This window comes from Podarcis bocagei, assembly GCF_964188305.1.
Source record: "Podarcis bocagei genome assembly, chromosome: 4".
In the NCBI taxonomy this organism is placed as follows: domain Eukaryota; kingdom Metazoa; phylum Chordata; class Lepidosauria; order Squamata; family Lacertidae; genus Podarcis; species Podarcis bocagei.
This window is the reverse complement of record NC_138128.1, coordinates 5,375,222-5,398,898: the sequence shown is the minus strand read 5'-3', so window position 1 is coordinate 5,398,898 and position 23,677 is coordinate 5,375,222. Positions and strand designations below refer to the sequence as shown.

General features: G+C 50.7%; 1 protein-coding gene across 1 annotated transcript in view; it reads left to right on the top strand.

Moving 5' to 3' along the window:
* Positions 1-1,904: 1,904 nt before the first annotated feature.
* Positions 1,905-23,677, top strand: part of ECEL1 (endothelin converting enzyme like 1) — a 54,842-nt gene continuing 33,069 nt past the window's right edge. The window contains exon 1 of the mRNA XM_081190181.1: positions 1,905-3,067. Coding sequence (XP_081046307.1) covers positions 2,303-3,067 — 765 coding nt within the window. The 5' untranslated portion in view covers positions 1,905-2,302. The remainder of the gene's footprint in view (positions 3,068-23,677) is intronic.

Genomic DNA, 23,677 nt, shown 5'->3' with positions numbered 1-23,677 from the left:
GGTCGGGCTGGAGGAGCCCGGAAAGAGGGGCTGAGGCGAAGACACCCCCCCTCCTCACCGCCGGCTCCTCCGGCAGGCAGGCAGGCAGGCAGGCAGCAGCTCTGAGCCAGGCGACCCGAGGCTCTGACTACAGGTACTTGGGGAGGGGGGATCGGACCCGGGAGGGGGGAAAGACGCCCCCCCCCGCCCAGCTCTGCCTCCCGGCGCAGCCACTGCGCGACCGTCACTGGGCAGCGAGGTCCGGGGCGCACCGGTTCTGCTCCGCGCAACTTGGTTTCTTTTGGGGGGAGGTAAGCTTTCTTTTTGAGAGGGTGGGGGTCTCAAGAAAGGAAGACGTGCCCCCCCGCCGACCCCCTGCTATCCCGATCCGGAGCCAGAGATCTGCTCCTGCAACTTTCCGGGCTTGCTTTCTTTGCGCCGTGGAGAGCGCAACAGATCCAGACCGAGAGGCGGCCGGACGGGGAGGGGTGGGCAGCGGTGCTCGGGCATGTCCCAAAGTGGGAGGGGGGTCGGGGTCGGTTCGAGGGACGGGGAGCTGTTGAGCCCCCCCCCCCAAAGCTGTGCCAAGAAGAAGCCGCTGCGCTCTGGGGGAAGGTGGCCAAGAACAATGGGACGGGGGGGGGGCACACACCACCTTCTTCCTCCACCCCCCTCCCACCGTGAGTGGGCGCAGACGCTTATCCCCAAGAAGGGGGCACGTCGGAGGGGGCCCCGCGAATTAAACGCCCCCCCCATTTATTCTGGAGGAAGAGGAGCTGGAAAGTTGGCGAGGCTTGGAGGATCGCTCTCTTCCCTGCGCGGACCCGGCACGCCTTCCACCGGCGTGCCCCCACCCCACCCCCAATTCTCATGGCTGGCCGGGCGTCGTGGGGTCCCGCTAGCTTCCCCCCCCCCTCCGACTCCTCCTTTGGGATCGGCTGCAAGTCTGCCTGGGAGGAAGAGAAGGCGAGGAAAAGCCCTGGCAAGCTGGAGGTCCCAGACGCCCCCCCTCAAAAAAACCCCCATTGCTTCTGGCGGTGGTCCCGGAAGATTGGGACTCCCGCTCTGCCTCTCCCGACGAGAAGCCGCGCAAGAAAGACAAGCAGGGCGGAAAAGCCTTCACAGAAGAGGCGAAAAGAGACGATCGGCGGTGCCCAAACCCCAAAAGGGAGATCTATGTCTCGTCCCCCCGACTTCAAGTTATGGGATGGGGGCGACCCGAGCTGCAGGGAAGTTAGATGTAGCAGGGCTGGTCGGACCTCTCCGCCCGCTGCCTCCTTCCCCTTGTTCCGCGATGGAAAGAGTCTTTGTAAGCCGGCGAGTCTTAGAGATGGGGAGGGGGCGCGCATCGCCTCCACACACCCCCTTAGATCATCCATAGCGAGACCCATTCCTCGAAAGACAAAAACCCCAAAGGATCATCTTCTAGTTGGAAGGGAGAAATGATTCAAAGGCCAGGGGGCTCCCGATGAACTGGTCCCAATTTCAAGCGCCCCCCGCCCGTCTCCAAAGAGGCGCGCGTCTCTTCCCGCCGGGAGCTGGGGGGGGGGCTGCTATTCTCCTTGCGGCCCCTGGCAATGCCTCTCCTTGGAGTCTGTCCCGCTAAAAATGCCTTTTTCTCCCGGAGAGGGTGGGGGGGTAGTTTTGTCGGACGCGTAATCTCATGGGCCTTAGCAGGGAAGGGAGTTTGCAGTTTAGGAAGGGTGGGGAGAGTTTGGCGGGGCTGGATCGGGGAGGTGGGCGTGAGATCAGGCTCCTCTCCCCGCTCCCTGCCCCACCAGTTCCCCGTGCGGACGGGGAACGATTCCTGACTAGCCTCTTATTGCGCGCCCGAGGATGCTATTAATTCCCTCCCGCTAATTAAAACATCTCACTGTATGTGTGCTGCTGTTTTTTATATTTTTTTTTGTAGAGCAGCCCCCGCCTCTTCACGCGGAAAATAAGCGGCTCCACCTGTTCCCCGCGCGCGTGGATGCCCCCGTCCCGCGAGGGATTCCCTGGACTGAGGTGCTTCCAAATCAGGAACTTCTGTTGCTGCTGCTGCTGCTGTCTGCCTGGTCGCTTGCCTTAAACGCCCCCTGCTGGAATCTCCTGCAGCAGCGCCATCATGGCCACCCGGTGACCTCTGTCCCCCTGTCCCCAGCCAGCCCTCCAAGCTCTCCTCTGGCCTGCCAGCGGAGACGGTTTTAGGGTAGCGCAACTGTTTCGGCTGCACCGGGCACCGCAACCATGACATAGAACAAAGCATGAGAGGAAGTGCTGGATTTTAGCATCGCACGGGGCGCCCCTTAACTTTGAGAGCCCAACATCCGCTGCCGCGAAGATGGAGAAGACGTACTCTCTGACGGCGCACTACGACGAGTTCCAGGAGGTGAGGTATGTCAGCAAGTACAGCAGCAGCGGCACCCTGCCCAACGGGTTCAACCTTCAGCTGGGCGCAACGGTGCCCAAGAAGCCTCGCTCCGGCCTTCCCCGCTGGAGCCGGCGCGAGATCTGCCTCCTCTCGGGCCTGGTCTTCGCAGCGGGGCTCTGCGTCATCCTCGGCTGCATCCTGGTTCTGAAATATGTGGCCCTTGAATACGACGCCTACTGCCTCAAGGGATGCCAGGAGCGCAAGGCCCTGGTCAAGGTGTCGCGCTTCGTCGCCGGCAACATCGACCACACCATTGACCCCTGCAAGGACTTCTACTCCTTCGCCTGCGGCGGCTGGCTGCGGCGGCACGCCATCCCAGAGGACAAGCTCATCTACGGCATCATCGCCGCCATCGGCGAGCAGAACGAGGAGAAGCTGCGGCGCCTGCTGCTGAGGCCCATCCGAAGGCCCTACCAGGCCTCGGCCGAGCGGAAGGTCAAGGAATTCTTCCGCTCCTGCCTGGACATGGCGGAGATCGACCATCAGGGCGCCCGGCCAATGCTGGACGTCCTAGAGGACTGCGGTGGCTGGGACATGGCCGCCACCACGGCCAGGCAGGCGCGATGGGACTTCAACGAGCTCCTGTACAAGACGCAGGGCGTCTACAGCACGGCCGTCTTCTTCTCCCTCACGGTCAACTTGGACGACAAGAACTCCTCGCGCTACGTTATCCGGGTAAGTGGGACCCCGCTGTTCGTGGGAAATGAGACTGAGTGGGGGCTGACTTGGGTCATCTTTGGTATCCTAGCTCCCTCAGGCAGGCCAACATTTGGTGCCCCCAAATGGATCTTCTCAGTGATGGATCTTCTCAATGTGGTGCCCCCTTGGCTCAGTGGCCTGTGCAGGGGAATGGCCCTAAATTCAACACTGGGTTGAGCCTCTTGGTCTAAGCCGGATCATAGAATGATACAACTGCAGAGCTGGAAGGGACGACGAGTGTCATCTAGTCCAACCCCTGCAATGCAGGAATCTTTTGCCCAACGTGGAGCTGAAACCCACAACCCTGACATTTAAAAGTCTCATGTTCAACCAACTGAGTGTCATCACACAGGAGGGGCCATGGGGTGCTGTTTCGTACCAGAATTGGACCGCTGGTCCTTCTGTCTCAGCGTTGTTCCAGGGTGTGCCCGGAGCCATTTACATGTGCGGCTTTGTCGACCCCTAGTGGCTGAATCTGGTTCACTGCCTCTGATCGGATGCATGTGTGATACATGTTTTCATGCGGGCTTGTTCCTTTTGCAACCTCACATGTCCCCGTCCGCCCCGCCTTTGTGTGTGCATCGCTGGGCACTTTTGTTGTCCTTGCTGCAAGAGGTGCACTTTTGCTGCGCAAGTGTACTTTTGGGATTCATTGCTATTCTTTTATCCGCTTCGTAGCCGCGCATTTTCAGTGGAAACATCAGATCGCAGGGAGGAGGGTGGGGAGGGACTCAGGCGCATAATTCAACTATTATTATATGCACTTACAGCCGTATTGCACCTCATCTTCCAAGAGTTAACAAAAGGAAGACGTCCCTTTCATAGTGTTCATTATCCGCTCCCTCTGTCATACATATTCAGCGAGGCTGAAGTCAGACAATCGTTTCTGAGGCAGCCAAAAGTGGCTTGCGAGAGGATGTGCTTCCTCTGGCAAGGCACACCCACACACCAATTTCTTCTGCCCCGCTCTCAGCTCTAGACAAATGGGTTTCTGCAGCAATACAGACACCTGCTATGCCTGTTGAGCATAAGAGAGACTGGGGTAAGTTGCTGCAGGAAGATTTCCGTGCTACCTTGTGGAAGGAGTGTACCTTCCTGGTAGGACATCTGCTTGGAGTGCAGAAGGTCCCAGGTTCAATCCCTGACAGCATCTCTAGGTAGGGTTGGGTTGAAAGTCTTCCTGCCCAAAACTCTGAAAACTTGGACAGCTGCTGCCAGTCATTATAGATGAACCAGTGGACTGACTCAATATCATAAGGCAGCTTCCGATGTCTGTACGAAAAGGAACGACAACAAAAAGCCTGTCTTCAGCTTAAGGGTTGCCATATTCTGCTCTTGGGGTCCCTTCCAATGCTACAATTCTATGGTTCTGTACCAGCAATTCCCCAGATTCTGCCGTGTTCAGGTACAGGCAGTTTGTGCCATTTGGCAACCGATGGTTTTTCTAGCCATTAAGAGATACTAAACTGTCCACACCTCCTCATGAAAACCAAGTAAGAGATTAATAGAAGCACATGGATTTGATTTCAGGTGACACTCCCTCCCCCAGACCCTTTATCTTACAGCACCTGATGTGTGCTATTGTTATCATTCCAATTTATCTCCTGTCCTTCTTCCCAAAGCAGTTCAGGGTAGCAAATGAATGCACTGCAATGATAATGCAAAACTCTTATCTCTCAGCCTTTGTTCCAAAAGCCCGTGGAAAGGGAATCATGCAAGCAACCTTGCAGGGCTGTTGTGAAAACGAAGCAGGCATAGAATCATAGAACTGTAGAGTTGGAAGGGACCACGAGGGTCATTTAGTCTAACCCTCTGAAATGCAGGACTCTTTTGCCTAACATGGGCCTTGAACCCACAACCTCAAGATTAAGAGTCTCATGCTCTACCAACTGAGCAGTGCATGCAATGTGTATGGGCTAAAGGTCAGCCACAGAAGCACACACACACATACACAGTGCTTGTATATATATATTTGTGTGTGTGTGTGTGTGTGTGTGTGTGTGTGTGTGTGTGTGATTTAAATGCCACCTGCTGCTACACAGGCCACTGGGCAGTTTGCAGCAGACAAATGGGATTTCAAAAATCCATAAAATAATGCAGTCCTGAAAAACATTTAATAAATCACAAAAGGGCAGTTCCTAATAGTGGCAGCAGCCACCAGGTCTCTCCTCCTCCTCCAAATTCCTGCCAAAACAGATGCATCAGAACCAGTCGACTAAAACTACTACTTCTTCTTCTCTGACGATCATTCATAGCCAAGTAAGATTGTCTTCCATAAACACAGTTTTAACAATGAGTCCGTAAGTGACTGTGGAGGCCAATTCTGGATCTACACGTCCTTCCACAGTGGGGGCATTGGTTTCTGGGCGGGAGTTAATCACTGTGTGGATTTGCCAAGCATGCCTTCCTCTTAGCACGTTTCTCCCTTGCGTCCTGAGTTCGAGTGTCTTCAAAGCCCATGACACCTTTGGTAAAGGCTGTTCTCCAATTGGAGCACTCACAGGCCAGTGTTTCCCAGTTGTCAGTGTTTATACTACATTTTTTTAGATTTGCCTTGAGACCATCTTTAAACCTCTTTTGTTGACCACCAGCATTACGCTTTCCATTTTTAAGTTCGGAATAGAATAGTTGCTTTGGAAGATGATCATCAGGCATCCGCACAACATGACCAGTCCAACAAAGTTGATGTTGAAGAATCATTGCTTCAACACTGGTGATCTTTGCTTCTTCTAGTACACTGATATTAGTTCGCCTGTCTTCCCAAGTGATGTGTAAATTTTTTTGGAGACACCATTGATGGAATCTTTTGAGGAGTTGGAGATGGCGTTTATAAGTAGTCCATGTTGCACAAGCATATAGTAAGGTTGGTAGGACAATAGCTTTGTAAGCAAGCATTTTGGTTTCCCTGTGTATGTCCCGGTCCTCAAACACTGCACTTCAGTCGGGAGAAAGCCGCACTCGCAGAGCTCAGGCGATGCTGGATTTCGGCATCAGTGTTGGCGCTTGTGGAAAGATAACTGCCTAGGTAGGAGAAGTGAGGTGGGGTCAGAGGCACCTCAGTTCCACTTATGAGGAGCCACCACTGAAAAGACCCTTTCCTAGGCTCACAGCACCCGTGTTCTTCATCCAGGCTAGGCACCCCCAAGGCCTCATCTGCTGATCTTGGGGGGGTGGGCAGGTCAATAAGAGTCACAGGCCACCAGCACAGAGCTCCCCTGCCATTGGTTACCCATCTATCAGCATGGTACTTTCATAGAAGAGAAAACAAGATGGGTGACACCTGGCTTGAGAGCAGTACATGTGAAAAGGATCTAGGAGTCTTGGTTGACCACAAACTTGACATGAGCCAACAGTGTGACGCGGCAGCTAAAAAAGCCAATGCAATTCTGGGCCTCATCAATAGGAGTATAGCATCTAGATCAAGGGAAGTAATAGTGCCACTGTATTCTGCTCTGGTCAGACCTCACCTGGAGTACTGTGTCCAGTTCTGGGCACCACAGTTCAAGAAGGACACTGACAAACTGGAACGTGTCCAGAGGAGGGCAACCAAAATGGTCAAAGGCCTGGAAACGATGCCTTATGAGGAACGGTTAAGGGAGCTGGGCATGTTTAGCCTGGAGAAGAGGAGGTTAAGGGGTGATATGATAGCCATGTTCAAATATATAAAATGATGTCACATAGAGGAGGGAGAAAGGTTGTTTTCTGCTGCTCCAGAGAAGCGGACACGGAGCAATGGAGCCAAACTACAAGAAAGAAGATTCCACCTAAACATTAGGAAGAACTTCCTGACAGTAAGAGCTGTTCGACAGTGGAATTTGCTGCCAAGGAGTGTGGTGGAGTCTCCTACTTTGGAGGTCTTTAAGCAGAGGCTTGACAACCATATGTCAGGAGTGCTCTGATGGTGTTTCCTGCTTGGCAGGGGGTTGGACTCGATGGCCCTTGTGGTCTCTTCCAACTCTATGATTCTATGATTCTATTCTATGATTCTATGATCAAGATGCATGTGCGGCAATCACGTAAAGCTCTTGGGTTTTTGAGAGTGTCTGTGTGTGTGTGTGTGTGTGTGTGTGTGTGTGTGTGTGTGTGTGTGTGTGTGTGTGTGTTGTGTGATGCATGTCCTGTCCTTCAGACTTGACAGAATTACCTGCATGGGGGTTATAGGGACAGAGGTGAAATTCAGTTCCTATCCCCTTTTGGAGAGAATCCACTTCATCCACACACCATCGAGCTGTAGCACAGCCATCCTTCAAATTCCGCACTTCTCTCTAAATTTTGTCATGCAGTTCTCCAAGCAAATAATATGCACAAAGCTATACATATTAGGGGAATGTGTTTTTTTTTTTTAAATGCATACATTTGCAGAAGTAACATTCAAAAATACTTTTATATTAAAGAAGATTGCTTGCAAAAAATTGCATATGTTGGACAAATTGCATCGAAAAAGGTAGTACACTAAAATGCTGGCAGTTTTCTGCGAGGGCTTCAATAAAGTAAAATAAAATGTAAAATCCAGAAATGTGGAAAACTGGACTTTTAAGCTTGGAAAAAAATGAGAAACAGGTCGAAACAAAAAATGGACTGCCCTTTGCACTCCTTTTGGGTTAAGGGCATATTTGCACTGGAACCATCTGTGTACTGTCTGTGTACTTGGCTCAAAACATTTACCTCTGTCCATGTTCAAATTAACCTCACAACAATGAACGGTTCACATGAATTCAGGCAACCAGCTCTTTCTCTCCTAAATGTGCAATAACTTTGGTGGAGGGAGCCTGGTGGAACGGAGAGGGGTGCATCAGAATGGGGGTGGGCACCTTCTGCTCCCAGTTCCATCTCTGAAAGACGAGGCGGACCCTGCATTGCCGCCATCTTGCAGTGGGATGAGGTGGGCAAGGCAGGCAAGGCTCTGGTCAAACGTAGTTTGTGGGGTTCACCCCGGGGGGGCTTGTGCAGGAGAAGCTCTATGTAGGCGAGCCTTATTCCTTGACCAGATGGCAGGAGAAACAAAGGAAGGGCGGATGCGGTCCTCTGCATTGCAACTTCATAGAATCATAGAGTTGGAAGAGACCACAAGGGCCATCGAGTCCAACCCCCTGCCAAGCAGGAAACACCATCAGAGCACTCCTGACATATGGTTGTCAAGCCTCTGCTTAAAGACCTCCAAAGTAGGAGACTCCACCACACTCCTTGGCAGCAAATTCCACTGCAGAACAGCTCTTACTGTCAGGAAGTTCTTCCTAATGTTTAGGTGGAATCTTCTTTCTTGTAGTTTGGATCCATTGCTCCGTGTCCGCTTCTCTGGAGCAGCAGAAAACAACCTTTCTCCCTCCTCTATGTGACATCCTTTTATATATTTGAACATGGCTATCATATCACCCCTTAACCTCCTCTTCTCCAGGCTAAACATGCCCAGCTCCCTTAGCCGTTCCTCATAAGGCATCGTTTCCAGGCCTTTGACCATTTTGGTTGCCCTCCTCTGGACACGTTCCAGTTTGTCAGTGTCCTTCTTGAATTGTGGTGCCCAGAACTGGACACAGTACTCCAGGTGAGGTCTGACCAGAGCAGAATACAGTGGCACTTCCACCAGCAATTGTCCATGCTGACGGCTAGGAGTTCTCCGGCCAGGCTCTCCCTCCACGGCCGGAGGCAGAATGTGTCTCTGAATACCAGCTGCCAGGAAACACAGGTGAGGAGAGGACTGCCATGCCCAGGTCTTGCTTGCAGACAACTTGGGACGTCTGGCTGGCCACTGCAAGAAGCCTTCAACATTTTGGGTGTGTATCAGTTTAGAAAAGAGTCAAGGGAGCAGGGACGCGACAGAGCTGCTTGATAACGATGCTCAGCATGGAGAAAGTGGAGACAGGGATGGTTTCTCTCTCACAATACTCTGGAACATCCAGAACAGTGAACCTGAACAGTGGAAGATTCAGGACCAGCAAAAGGAAGAACTTCTTTACACAGCGCAAAGTTAAACGACGGAATGCACTTCTACAAGACACAGGGATGGCAACCACCAACTTGGGTGGCTTTTAACGGGGATTGGAGGGTTATAAGGACGCCAGAGGCTATGAGGCGTGCTATGAGGTTCTCCCTCCACTCTCAGAGGTAGCACACTGGGAACCGCAAGTGGGCTGTTGCATTCTGGTCCTGCTAGTAGGCCTTCCCATGGAAACCTCTGCGTGGCCACTGTGATGATGCTGGACTAGATGGGACACTGGTCTGATCCAGCAGCCGAGCTCTGTTTTAGGTTCTTATGAGCTGGACTCCAACATCATCATCGTGATGTCAGGTGATGGGCAAGTGGGCGGCCTCATCCAACCCCTCAAATGTGGCCAGCAGGAGGAAAGTGGCTGCAGTCCCCCCACAGCTACTGCCCTGTACAAATGGGCGTGAGATTATGCAATTGGCTTTGATTGCAGCGAAGACAAGTGAGTGGGTCAGCCAATATGGACGGAAAACCAGAGGGTGACATTTATTCCGTAGTCTTTCACTCTGGTAAGAAAGAAGTTGTTTTGTGTACGTGCCACTCTTTCCCTGGCCAAAGTTTTCCCAACAATTATTGAAGATCTGGAGGGAACCTGCCATCGTGCTATTATGATTGTTCCATCACTGCAAGTATTTCTGCTTGCTGGACAGAACCATTTCCCTTCTTCTCCCCATTGCACTGTTCCTGGGGCACAGGAGCCAGTTCCTAAGGGCCAAGGTCCCTCCCCCCCATAAAATATTTGAGGGGACCGGGGACCCCAAAGTTGAAGGGCATTGCCATTTAAATGGTGTGTGTACACACCCTGTCTTGTGATCAATTATGTGGGGCAGAGCTTACCTGCCCCCATATTTTATTCACATTGGCACCCCTCTTGTGGGGGGGTTCTTCCAGCCCTCCAGAGCAGAATGGTGGGAGGGTTCTGTTTTTTAAAAAGGGCTGTCAATCGGTTCAAATGATTATTGAGCTCCTGGTAATATTGTGAGGCTATATTGTCAGGATGGGACGTGGGTGGCACTGTGGGTTAAACCACAGAGCCTAGGGCTTGCCAATCAGAAGGTTGGCGGTTCGAATCCCTGCGACGGGGTGAGCTCCCGTTGCTCGGTCCCTGCTCCTGCCCACCTAGCAGTTCAAAAGCACGTCAAAGTGCAAGTAGATAAATAGGTACTGCTCCGGCGGGAAGGTAAATGGCGTTTCCATGCGCTGCTCTGGTTTCGCCAGAAGCGGCTTAGTCATGCTGGCCACATGACCCATAAGCTGTACGCTGGCTCCCTCGGCCAGTAAAGCGAGATGAGCGCCGCAACTCCAGAGTTGTCTGCGACTGGACCTAATGGTCAGGGGTCCCTTTACCTATATTGTCAGGAAGACAGGATATGCCACCCCACCCTCCCCCAAAATTTACATTCACAGCAGTAACCAAGAAATCACCTTACAGTATCTACCACAGGAGAACACTCCAATTTAAGAAAAGGAGGTTTCAGATTTGTAATTAATGCATCACAATCAGCGGCTGGGTCGATGCTTTCCCGCGGCAATTAGCGACGTGTATTTGCAAATGAGGAACCTGACTTTGGGTTACAGGCAGAAAGGCAAATCTGAGCAAGCCATCAGTTAATTGGGAGGCGAGTTTGCAACACAGAAACTCCTTCTTGTCTTAATTTGACTGCAGCCCAGGCTGGTGTCTTCCTTTGCAGATGTGTTTTGCCATTTGCCACTGATGAAATAGTAGTGAGTTAGTGCCGGATTTGTACCAGGCTGTCCACAACACAACGTTCCGCTTTAGTAGTTTTTCTGCAATGCTTCCCCAGTGTTGCCGGATTGTTGTGTCTTGGTTGGGGGGGCACGCTTGCGCTACAGGGCAATAAGAGCGGGCCAACGAAAGCACACACTGCAATGTTTGCGGAGCGGAGGACCCCAGGGTTTCAGCAGGAATTTGCAGGTTGGAAAGGAAGCAGAGTGTCTGTCCTTGAATATTTGCAGGTGTGAACAGTATTGAGAGTTCAAACCAATTGCATATAACGGTCTGTCTTCCATCGTGGGTGCAAATCATCATGGATGCACAATAAGGAGGATGTCTGAAGAGGCCCAACAGCCCCTCAATGCAGAAAGAGTTTTTGCACATTTTTTTTGCATTTTAACTGTAGAGCTTGAATCTGGGGGCTTTTTCTGCAGGTGGTGTGCTTGCTCTGTCACCAGCTCTTTGATCCCCTCTCATAGCTTTTGTAGATTTAAAAAAAGTTTTTGGAAGATGGGACATGCTAGTAGAAGTCGATGGATGTTGGAAGATTCAGGGCAGATAAAAGAAAGGAACTTTTCCACACATTGCAGTGTTATACTGTGGAACTCACTCCCACAAGAAGCAGAGACAGAACACTTTTGCAGGAGCACTTTTGGCTCAGGTGGTGAGCCAAAACAGGAAGGTGGTATCCTGCCCTGCCAAAGCCTCTCTTAACCTGGGTCATTGGCAAACCAGCCCTGTACTATTTTGCCTGTGTTCTCTTATTGCCTCTCATTTTCCCGACGGGGCGTATGAGCTTTTAAAAGCTCCGCAACGGGCAAATTATAGGGAGGTGGGTAGGAAATGGGTTGCGGCTAGAAAGCTGCCGACCAGGGCCACGTCGTGAGGATGCGGAGACGTGTGCCCATCGTTTCTCTTGCCTCTGAAGCTCCCCGAGGAAAAGGCCTCAGAGCCAGAACCAGGAGGAAGGAAGTGCATGTTCAGAAAAGTAAAATAAATGAAATGAACGATTTCAGAGCCTGGCTAACGAAGGCTGCGCTAATCGATAGCTTGGAAAGGCCAAGACCGTAGGCATGACGGCCAGAGACCTCCTCTTCTGCCAGCCCCTCTCCTCCACCCCCCCAAGAACCCAGCCGGTTTTCGAGTGCAAAGCTGGTGAGCAATGCAAAGAGCACACGTTTAATGCACAGTTTGTTCCATTACCCCGGCAATTTGTTCCCCTGGTGAAGTGCCTGGCATATTTCTTTATTTATTTATTTGTGTGTGTGTGTGTGTTGACATTTGCCACACGGACAAGGAGACTGCCGTCTGGCCTTCCGGCCCGTTGCCCAAGCACAGCTTAGCGAGGAAAATGAGGGAGCCACAGCCAGCTCTCCCACCAGCCACCAGCGCTAACAACTGCCTGCTCGGGCCCTCGAGGTGCTGCCGGGTGTGCGGCGCCAGGGCCCTCATTTGCATGGCGGAGGCGCTTCTTTTATGCCCAAATTAACGGGGCTTCGGCGGGAGGGGAAACTTCGCCAAGCAATTTCCCTCCCCGTAATTGCAGTGTTTAGCAAAAGCAGCGCACCAGGCAATTTTCCAGACTAGCGGTGGATTTGCAAAGGCAGGAGGAGGAGGAGGAGGAAGAGAGGGAGGGAGGGAGCCTCCATGTATGTGTTCAGGAGGACAGCAACAGAAGGACTCTCCTGATGCAGGGAGGCTGTTGCTCAGTGGGTAGAGCACTTGCCTTGCACGCAGAAGGTCCCGGAGGGGGTTCAATTCTGGGTAGGGCTTGCAAAAAGACTCCCTGGAGAGTTGTTGCCAGCCAGTGTAAGCAGCACTGAGGTATAGAATCATAGAACTGTAGATTCTAAAATGTAATCTAATGGCCTGCCCCCACCCCAATGCAGGAATTGCAGCTAAAGCATCCCTGATGGTCACCCAACCTCTACTTAAAAATCTCCAAGGAAGGAGAGTCCGTCACCTCCGAAGGGAGTCCGTCCCACTGTTGAACTGCTCTTGCTGTCTGAAAGTTCTTCCTGATGTTTAGTCTGAAGACTGCGACCAGGAGACTTGGGTGTGCCTGATCGTTCTGTTTCCCAGGTGCCCACTGTGAATGGGCAGCTACTTCAAGCGCCACCCCTGCCACCGCGCCCTCCCTCCTTAGGATGCTTCACCTGTACGCTAGGCTTGGGCTGGGCAGCAGCCTTCAAACAAAAGTTTGTCCTTGGTACCATAGGACGCACTTAGAACTTCCCGGGAGGGGATCGCAAGAGGGAGAATTATTCCACACCCTCACCCTGCCTGCCAATCTTCTCATGGAAATGGCTCCTTGCCCAGGGCCGTTAACAGCCGCTGCCACTCAATTAAGGAAATCTTAAGCCAACAAGTTTTAATTGATTAGAGTGTGGTTACCAGATTTTTTTCAATGAATCCGGGGAGACTTTTTTTCTTTTTTGAAGCTGAGTAGCAACAGGGAGTCAGTAGTGGGGATGGTGAGGCAAAAGACCCTGGGCCCAAGCACACATGCATATTGTATAAAGGTGCAACGCCCTTCTTTCGCACATAAATGCGCAGTTTTTTAAAAAACTGGGCAACGGCGTGCCACCTGCCCATGACTCCCAAGCCTTCCCTGATCTCCTGCCCCCTTCCCCCTTTGTTTTCACAGATCAGGGGAGGCTCTGGAGTCACAGGTAGGCGGCCGTTGCCCAGTTTTAAAAAAACTCTGCGCATTTATCTTCCGCAGGGTGCGAAAGGACTTTGCACCTTGCCTGGCAGAGAAACCGCACACCTTGCACCCCTCCTGGGCAACAGCCACCCTCCTGTGACTCCTGAGCCTCCCCCAATCTGTCAAATAAAGGGGGCAGGAGATCTGTCCCCCCGGACGTCCCTGGTTCACCTTCAGCAGTGGCAGCGAGCAGCAAGCAGCTCCTGAAGCCAGCCGACTGCGCTACCAGACTGGCTCTGGGCTGCTGAGGCTGCCGCTGCCATGTTTCCCAGGAACAGATTTGCAAATCTGGGGACTGTCCCCGGGAACATCTGGGAACCCTAGATTAGACGGCGACATTTGCATGCGACCGTAGCTGTAGTTTTGGAGGGGAATGCTTCCTTTGGTTCCAAATGGGGCAGGCGCAGGTCGCAATGGGTGCGGTTATTTTGGAAGAGGCTTCTCCCGCTGTGTGAGACAGGGCAAGGCAGCTTCTCAGATGGAGCCCATGATTAGCACGTGGGTTACTTATTTATTTTAATTAACCTGATCAATCAGGAGTCTTGCTGTTGGAGGCACTGTGCCTCTGAATATACCAGTTGCTGGGAATTGCCACCAACTTTTGCGGCTATAAAAGAGGATTAGATAAATTCATGGACAACAATGATCCATGTCCTGTTTCTGCTGTCAAAGGCATTGGGACCTCTGAGTATGGTTTTCTGGGAATCACAGGTGCCGAGAGTCACTGTTGAGCTCAGGTCCTGCTTTCGGGCTCCACACAGGGCATCTTGTTGGGCACTGAGATGTACTAGATGGGCCGTTGGCCTGATCCTGCAGGCTCTTCTTACATTCTTATGAGTGCACATCTTCTAAGGTGGCCGAAGCTGCTGGTGGCTGTGGTCAGGTTGATGAAGGTTGACTTGAACTCAGGAAGTAGCTTGAACTGCTTGCTAAATCAAAGACAACAGAAAAGGTCTGTTCTACCATCACACAAATCCCCTTTCTTGTCATGTCAACCCACTGTTGAGGTCCTTCCCTGATCCTCAACAACAACAACAACAACAACAACAACAACAACAACAATTTTATTATTTATACTCCACCCACGGCCACTCTGGGTGGCTTACAGCATATATAAAAACTTGTAAAACATCAGACATTAAAAATTCCCCGATACAGGGCTGCCTTCAAATGTCTTCTAAAAGTAAGGCAGATGTTTATCTCATTGACATCTGACGGGAAGGCGTTCCACAGGGCTGGTGCCACTACCAAGAAGGCCCTCTGCCTGGTTCTCTGTGGTTTCACTTCTCACAGTGAGGGAACCACCAGAAGGCCCTCAGAGCTGGACCTCAGTGTCCATTCTGGACAATGAGAGTTGAGAAACTCCTTCAGGTCTACTGGGGCGAGGCCGTTTGGGGCTTTAAAGGTCAGCACCAACACTTTGGATTGTGCTAGGAAACATACTGGGATCCAGTGTAGGTCTTTCAGGACTGGTGTTATATGGGCTCTGCCTTGCGGGACATCTTAGGAAGAAGAGAAGGCTAAGGAGTAACCCTATGCAAATCCAGAGTGGTTGGATGGCGGCTTGTACGCCTCCTTCCAGCAACTCCTGCTGCAAAGCGGGTGCCAAATGTCTTACTCTGCCTTCCTTTGGACCCCATCAGCGAGGCCAAGAGGCGGGTCCTGTCCTCTGGGCATCCCAGGACCTCCAGGCACACTGCCCAGACTTGCACCCTGGTGAGGTCACTTTGGCACTGCTAATACAGCAAAATAAAACAAGACGGGAGGCAGCAATTACGAGTTGCCGGCCTCTGCAGCCACAGCAGGCGTTGTGATTCTTCAGGGGTTTGGCTTCACCTCTGCAGGCACACTCCATTGTCTCTCGAGGCAGACAGAGTCCACAAATTCTCCAGAGGAGTAGCAGCCGCCAAGCTGATGTCCTCCGGATGTTGCTGGACTACAACTTCCATCATCCCAGACCGCTGGTCATGCTGGACGGGGCTGATGGGAGTTGGAGTCATCTGCAGGGCAACAGGTTCCCCAGTCGCAGAACTGTCCACAGCCATCTGTGCACTGCAGCACTCTGGCACCTCCCAGGTGGAAGGAGGGTGGACGTGTTTAAGGGATGCACAACGTCTTGCCCAGTGGCTTCCCATGGATGTGCAGACATGCCCCAAGCGATGAGAAATGTGTGTGTGGAAATGGGGAGAGGCTGTGTCCTGGGACAGCTCTGCGCCTGCGGGGTTTTTTGCCTAGATTGTTTGCATTAACGTGCGGGAGGAGAAGCAGAGGGCTGCCTGCCCCCAAATGGCCATAAATCCAAAGATTTACGGGGCCGGCAAGTGGGGTTGTTCTTTGCTTCCGCTCCGCGTCCCTTGAGCACGTGTCAACATGTTATACTGCTCCATGCCACCCAACCAAGGGGGACCGAAATTGGGTTTACAGGAGAGCTGGATTTCTCTTGGATTTATTGCCCATCTCAGGATTTTTAAAACGTTCCTTAAATCACGGCGCTTATGATAAAAGCCTCTGGAGTCGAGCAGCTCAGTGCGTGTGTGAATGCAGGCGTGCATAGGGGCATATGTTGGCCAGCCTGCAATTTCACCCATTAAGGGATCTTAAGAGATTGAGCTACAGAGCTGTCTAGTTGGAAGGGACCCCGAGGGTCATCTAGTCCAACCCTCTGACAGATATGGCCATCCAACCTCTGCTTAACGACGTCCGATGAGGGAGAGTCACCACCGCCTTCTATTCCACTGGCAAACAGCTCTTAAGCGTTTGGTCTGAATCTCCTTTCTGGGAACGTGAATGCATTGGTTCGGGTTTTACCATCCAGAGCAGGAGAAAGCAAGCCTGCTCCATCTTCCATGAGACAGCCCTTAAGATATTTGAAGACAGCTACGATATCACAGATTGAGTTGCTGTTCCTATTCTGCAGGGTGACGCTAAATGACCCCACTCTTTTGGCTGGCCCATTCAATCCAGAATCCTGTTCCCTGCAGAAGCCAACCAGATGTCTCTGGTTAGAGCAGCCAACATCAACCGGGTACCAAAGGCTTTGGTCAGAGTGTTAGATAAGGATGGGGATACCCAAGTTCAAATACTCAGATCACTGGGTGTAACTTTGAGTGTCTCCCTCTCTCCTTACCCTTGTTTTGAATTTTCATGTTTGCTGCCCTGAGCTCCTTGGAGAGGAAGCGTGAAATATAAATTTAGTAAATGAAAGAATGAAGTGATAAGCTCCTTTGCCTTTAACGGCAGCACAACCCACAGGCATTCAGCAAGGAAGCCGTTCCCTTGCACGGAGATGAGTGCTGGGGAATCTTCTTCATCCCAGGCTTCTGTTAAATGCACAGGAGCTGGAGCAGTTTAAATAAGCTGGCAATCCAGGAAATAGGTCTGGGCTTTGCAAGAGGTTGGAGCAAATAACTCCAGCTTTAAACAGATTAGGCTTTGCTTGCGTCTCTGTTGCATTGTCCCTATGAGGTGTCACACGCTGACAGACTGACACGGGCAAACACTGCCTCTGTCAAGACACCTTTTTCCAAATCTCTCCTCCGAAGGCTTTTGAGTGAGCTTCCTGGCTGTCTGGATCCGAGCACCTCTGCAGTCACACAGCCAGCGAGATCCATCATCGTTGCTGTTAGATGATGGTTTCTCAGCTTTGCTTGAAACGGCATAATAGCCTTATGTCAAGATTAATTGACTCCAATTCACAGGACAGGAAAAAGGAGAGTCCTTTGTTAGAGACGATAATGGACAGACACACGGCTTTGCTGTGTTTCATGGGGTTTCTTTTACTGGGCAGGGCATTGAATTGCTTAAGCTGGGAGATGTGACCAACTATTACAGCCTGACAGTGTGGCATGAGTGTTAAGAGACTGAGCTGCAAATCGGAAGGTGCCTGCTTTGAATTCTGCCTCTGGCATGGACTCCCAAGGCAGCCTTAGAGCAGACTTTCATTCTCCCCTCCCCTAGCCTGCAATATGATGCTCACCTACCTTATAGGGATGGCGTAAGGATTTCAGCAAGATGATGTATGCAAAAAAACTATTGATACATGCAAGGCTGTGCTGATTGGGGGTATTGGGAGCTCTAGTCCAAAAGAGCTGGTGGAGAATCACAGAATTCCCGAGTTGGAAGGGACCACGAGGGTCATTGAGTCCAACCCCCTGCAATGCAGGAAGCTTTCAAACAAAGTGGGGCCCGATCCCACAACCCTGAGGTTAAGAGTCTCATGCTGTACCAATTCAGCTAGGAAGCCTGCTCTATCTTCCTATATACATAGAAATGTAAGGCTGTCATCACGCAGGGTCCATTGGAGGATTTGCAGTGCCATGTTACAATCCTGGAATTTGGGGCTGGCAAGGGGACAAGCGAGCCTGGCAGTTGCATGGGGTGGGGAGGGGATGTTTTAGGGGGTCAATGGCTGGGTGATTGGTGAGCAGAGGGAAGTCATGCCAGGGAGAAAGTCTATAGAGAAAAGTTTCCCCCCAGCTCTCAGAACACCACAACCTGTGAACATCAGTGAAGCTGAATGCTGGAAGATTCACGACAGATTAAAGAAAGTACATCTTTGTGTAGCGCATAAACTGTGGGATTCAATCTCGCAGAAGGCAGTGATGACCAATGGGTCATTGGCCTGGTCAAGCATTAGGAGAAATATTTTAAGTACAAAAAAGTGTTCACTCTTGCTGTGACTTTTCCCTTCCCCTCCTTGCAACTGAGATAGAATTTCTTAAGCACTGTGAACCCAGATAATTTCAAACAGCGATAATCCAAAGAGCCCTGCATGGGGAACCCTCTCTGATTTAATTTCTCATTTGAGATTAAACAATTGGGGGGGGGGAGCTCCCCTGTCAGCCCCCGGCAGATATCTGTACCCTCTTTCACTTTGCAGGGATCGTCCATCACTCTCTGCCTTTCTCCCTCACCTGTGTCCCCTTTGTCCTCTCCAGGCTGGACGCCTCTTAGTCCTGATTGCTCCCTGTCTCTGTAGCATTCTTGGCTTAATCACAGCCTCGTAGAATAATATTGGTTCTCTCCCCTCCATAGCTTTTTACATTTTGAATGGGATCCAAGTCGGAGCTTGCAGGCTCATTTCCTACCCGGCGATGTCAGCCGCGCTCGTGCCTCTGACCTTGCACGGAGAATTCAACGTTTCGCACTGGGCATGAGAATCAAACCATCCATTACACGCAGGCAGCTGTCAGGGTTATGACAGCCATATGCTGAAGCGGGGAGCACTTCTACCGACCCTTCCCACTGGGTAACGCTACCAGCCTGGCAAGAGGAAGGCTGCTGTAGCTGTGTGGGTCACACAGAAGAGGAAAAGGGGAGGTCCTACCAAGAAGCAGTAGAAGGTTGGCCTGCAAAACAACAACAACAACAACAATAACCCATGCAGGGGTTGTCAACGTGGTGCCCACGGGGTGGGCAGTATACCTGCCGGTACCTGCTAGGGTACCTGGGAAAGGTCTCCATATTCTTTCAGAAACCCGCAGGTTTGCTTTTCCTGTTCAGTCCCTGTTTGCTCTTGGCTCAGCCTCTCCTTCCTTGGACATGCTGCTCCAGAGATGCCAGGACCAGATACACGGCCCCCCTGCCATTCTGAGCAGAGGAGAGGTGCCCAAAGTTTCTTTCTATGAGTGACATGGGGCCTTTCCTCCCCCCTCAGAATGAGGGGAGCCTTGCGCACGCTGTATGGCGGTCATGTCCCTTGCTCTGTTCTTTTAGACTTAGGCCCTGGGTTGCCACCTTTGTTCTAGCAAAATACAGGGCAGACGGAGGGGGCGGTGTGGGCGATTTCCCCCCTACACCTGATGCCGAAATGAATGCAAAGCATCCATTGCAATCTATTGCAGCCTAACCGGATGACCCCTCTGCAATTTGTCACACACACCTATGGACACGAATTTCTAAATCTGCCTGTCCTTTGCTACCCAGAACTTAAACACATGACCTGACATGCACATGCAGTACTGTGCGACAATACATGCAGGCCAAAAAATAAGTAAGGGGGGAGTATTCTGCTGAGGGGACAAGCTTCGTTCCACATGCTAAATTTCTGACAGAAAAGAAAATATTAGGGGGCAGGAGGAGGGCGAGACTTGTGGAGAGCTACTGGGAATCAGAGAATTGCAGAATTGGAAGGGAGTCATCTAGTCCAACCCTCTCAATGCAGGAATCAACAAAAGCATCCAGGACAGATGGCTACCCAACCTCTGCTTTAAAACCTCCAAGGAAGGAAAATCCACAACCTCCTGTTCCTCTGTCAGACAGCTCTTACTGAGAGAAAGTTCTTCCCAATGTTTAGTTGGAATCTCCTTTGTTGCAACTTGAAGCCATTGGTTCAAGTCCTGCCCTCCAGAAAACAAGCTTGTTCCATCTTTCCTGGGACAGCCTTTCAGATATTTGGCTCTCCTATCTCCTCTCAGTCTCCTCTTGTCCAGGCTCAACATACCCAGCTCCTTCAACCACTCCTCATCAGGCTTGGCTTCTCCCCCACCCTCCTCTCTCAAATATCATGTAGATAATAACCATGTTCAGAACTGGGGCTTCTGGGCTACACTGACACAAAATCACTTGCTTCTAGAGTCTCGGAACCTGTTGTTCTCTGAGGGATGGAGTCCAGTGCTCCCAGGCTGCACCTCTGTGGATGGGGACCTTAACCCAGCCGAAGCTCTCAGAGAACTGGAAGCGACAACACAAAAGCCTTGCCCTTCCAGCTTGACGATTCTATGGTTCTGTGATGTGGCCCAAATTGCAGTAATAAATAATAATAATAATAATTTTAAAAAAATAATTTATACCCCGCCCTCCCCAGCCAAGACCAGGCTCAGGGCGGCTAACACCAGGTATAAAACAATTTATTAAAATGCAACTTAAAAACAAGATTAAAATGCAACATTAAAATGCAGCCTCCTTTCAGTAGAAACTCAAATCGAAAACTTTTTGGGGATGAAAACGTCAAATCTTCCTTAAAGCCAACTATCCAGACTGGTCCTACATGGGCCAGAAAAAAACCAAGGAAGTCCCCAAATAGGAGTTCCATCACAGAAGGAGAAAGGTGAAAGAGTGGAAGGGGATCAAGTTGATTCCAAGCCAAAGGGCAGGTGGAACAACTCTTGTCTTACAGGCCCTGCGGAAAGAAATCAGATCCTGCAGGGCCCTGGTCTCATGAGACAGAGCGTTCCACCAGGTTGGAGCCAGTGTTGAAAAGGCCCCGGCTCTGGTTGAGGCTAATATGACTTCCTTAGGGCCCGGGACCTCTAGGGTGTTGCTATTTATGGACCTTAAGGTCCCCCGTGGGGCATACCAGGAAAGGCGGTCCCGTAGGTACGAGGGTCCTAGGCCGTGAAGGTCATGCAAGCACAATCACCGCATACCCTACAACATTTCTCTGATGAAAATAGGGACATCCTGTTCTATAACAATAACTTTACTAATTTACCCATCTGACTGGGTCGCTCCAGCCACTCTGAGTGGCTTCAAACACATATAAAAACACAATACACTCATAACTTGGGTCCCAAATGCTTTGGTACTCAGACATTTTGGCTCCTGAACGCTGCAAACCCAGAAGTGAGTGTTCCAGTTTGCGGATGTTATTTGGAACCCAAACGTCCAACAGGTCTTCCCCGGCTTCCGATTGGCTGCAGGAGCTTCCTGCAGCCAACCAGAAGTCACGCTTTGGTTTCCAAACGTTTTGGAAGTGGAACGGACTTCCGGAACGAATTCCATTCAACTTCCAAGGTACGACTGTAATTTTTTAAAAACGTTCCCTAAGCAAGGCTGTCTTCAGAGCGCTCGGGGGTTGGATAACTGCATACCCTCCAACATTTCTCCAGTGAAAATAGGAACACCCTAAGGAAAACCGGGACGCTCCAGGATCAAATCAGAAATCGGGATGGCTCCTGTAAATCTAGGTTTGTCCCTGGAAAACAGGGACACTTGGTGGGTCTCTCACCACCAACCCTCCAGAGGAACCCAGGACCCCTCTCAGTCCCCAGGACCTCATTTCCCAGAGCTCAAAGCAAGTGAGGCCAACAAAGTGATCTGAATAAATCAATTATTTCAGGGCATCTGACTGGTCTTGTGATTGATTCTTCCTGGCAACAAGCTGCCGCCACCATTAGCTGATTGTTTCTTGAGAGGGGAGGCTTTTGTCTGAATAGCATCCCGTGGTGGGGAAGAAGGATTTGAAGGTGGGGAGGGAGGAGGGGGCTCAGTGGGGCTTGTCAGCTGGCAAGGAATATTGGACTTGAGATCCCCACCAGATCCTTTGTGTGCAGGCAAACACATCCGCCTTTCGAGTTCCTTACTCGAGGGAAAGACTTCCTGGTGCAGGTGATCCTCTGAATAGAATAAGTGTGTTTATTGCCCTGACGGGTGTTTACTGTGGACTTGGTGCAGGATGGAAGTTTTCCCACAGCATCCACACTATAGGATCCTCATCAAAATGTCTTCCCATTTCAGTTTCCCATTTAAATCCAGATGTAGGGATTTTAGATGTAGATGTTTAGGGAAGCTTTTAATGTTTGATGTATCATTGTATTTTAATATTCTTTTGGAAGCCGCCCAGAGTGGCTGGGGAAACCCAGCCAGATGGGCGGGGTATAAATAATAAATTATTATTATTATTATTATTATTATTATTATTATTATTAACCATTTCAATGGACAAATCTGGCATTAAAAATACAAAGAAGAATTTGGGATGGCATTCTCATCAGGATGATGTCCTGTGGCTACTGCAAAAAACAAAACAAGTATTGCATTCACGAGTAGCATCAATTCCACAATAAACATAACATATGGAACCCTTCTAAATTATGAAACAACTATATAATTTCAATCATGAATATTTGAAAAAAGACAGAGTAAAAAAAAAAAGATGTAGCTTCTGAGCTTGAACAGAGTGCTTTCCCCTATGCATTAAGTAGACTGCTTAGATATAATTTTGCTTAAGTGGTATATAAATCTTCCTAAATAAAATTTTAAAAATAGTTGTAACTTCCTCATGTGCAAAACTATTTGGCCATAGATTTTTACAGCTGCTCAAAAAACTGGTAGCCTCTGAACATTTGCAGAGTGCCGTTTCCCTGTGCATTGATGAGATGCAACCTGCTACGCCTTTAAAAACTGGCAAGGGCGCTAGGCATTTGAAGCAAAACACACACACAAAGAAATGGTAAACCCTGAGCATGTGCAGAGTGCCTTCTCCTGCACAATGATGAGATGCTCCCCACCCCTATGCAAACCATTCCGCCATCTATTGTACTGTCCCAAAACTCAGCAGCCCGATCCTGTAATCCATTCTCCCACCAGATTATTAAGAATCTCGTCTGCCTGTGATCATTAGGTCTCATTTCTCACGGTCATTATTTGAGCCCTTGAGAGGATAAAGTAGGGCATGGACAGGAGCACATTTAAATCTGGGATTTGGGTGCAGGCTGGACAAGGGGCTTAGACCCCAGCACCTCTCCTTTCAGCAACTAAGCATCAGCGGCCAGCCATCTCTGCATCTCTCAAGAGAAGGAGCAAGAGGCTGGAGCACGGATGTCAGGGAACTGCCATCAGAGGCACGGGAGAAGGAGTGGGTCTCTGATTCTGCAGGAGAAGGTCCCAGCGCTAGAGGGAGACTTAGCCGGGAAGAAGGGGAAGAGAATGAGTGTAACACCAGGGATCCAGGAGAGCAACGGGACAGGGAGGTGCAGGGGCTCCAGGACTCTTCATTGGAAGTTAGCGAGGAGAGCCCAAGCACCCCGCTGCCCACGCCCACCCTGCGCAGGAGACTCCCGCGCAGTGAGAGGCGGAAACGATTGGGCGTCAAACAACTCTTATGTTGGCAACGCTTTAAAAAACGCCCACAGACAGATTCTACGAGTGACTAAGGGCAGCCACGCTGAGATGGGCTGCGTAGTCCGGAGGGTTTAACCAGGCAATCCGATGCTCAAACAGAGCAGGATTACGCACGAGTAACTCCCAACCACTACAACAGGAAATGAAAATATCTTGGAGAGGAAAGAGGGCAAAGGGCACAGAGATGAGTGGGAAAGGCACCTAGATATGATAAAATTGGCCAGAAGAAGAACTGGATTCAGGGGAGGCTGAGGCCTCCAAGTGTGGCTGGTCAAATGTCACCAGACCCAGTGGGAGATGCTCCCCATCACTATTAAG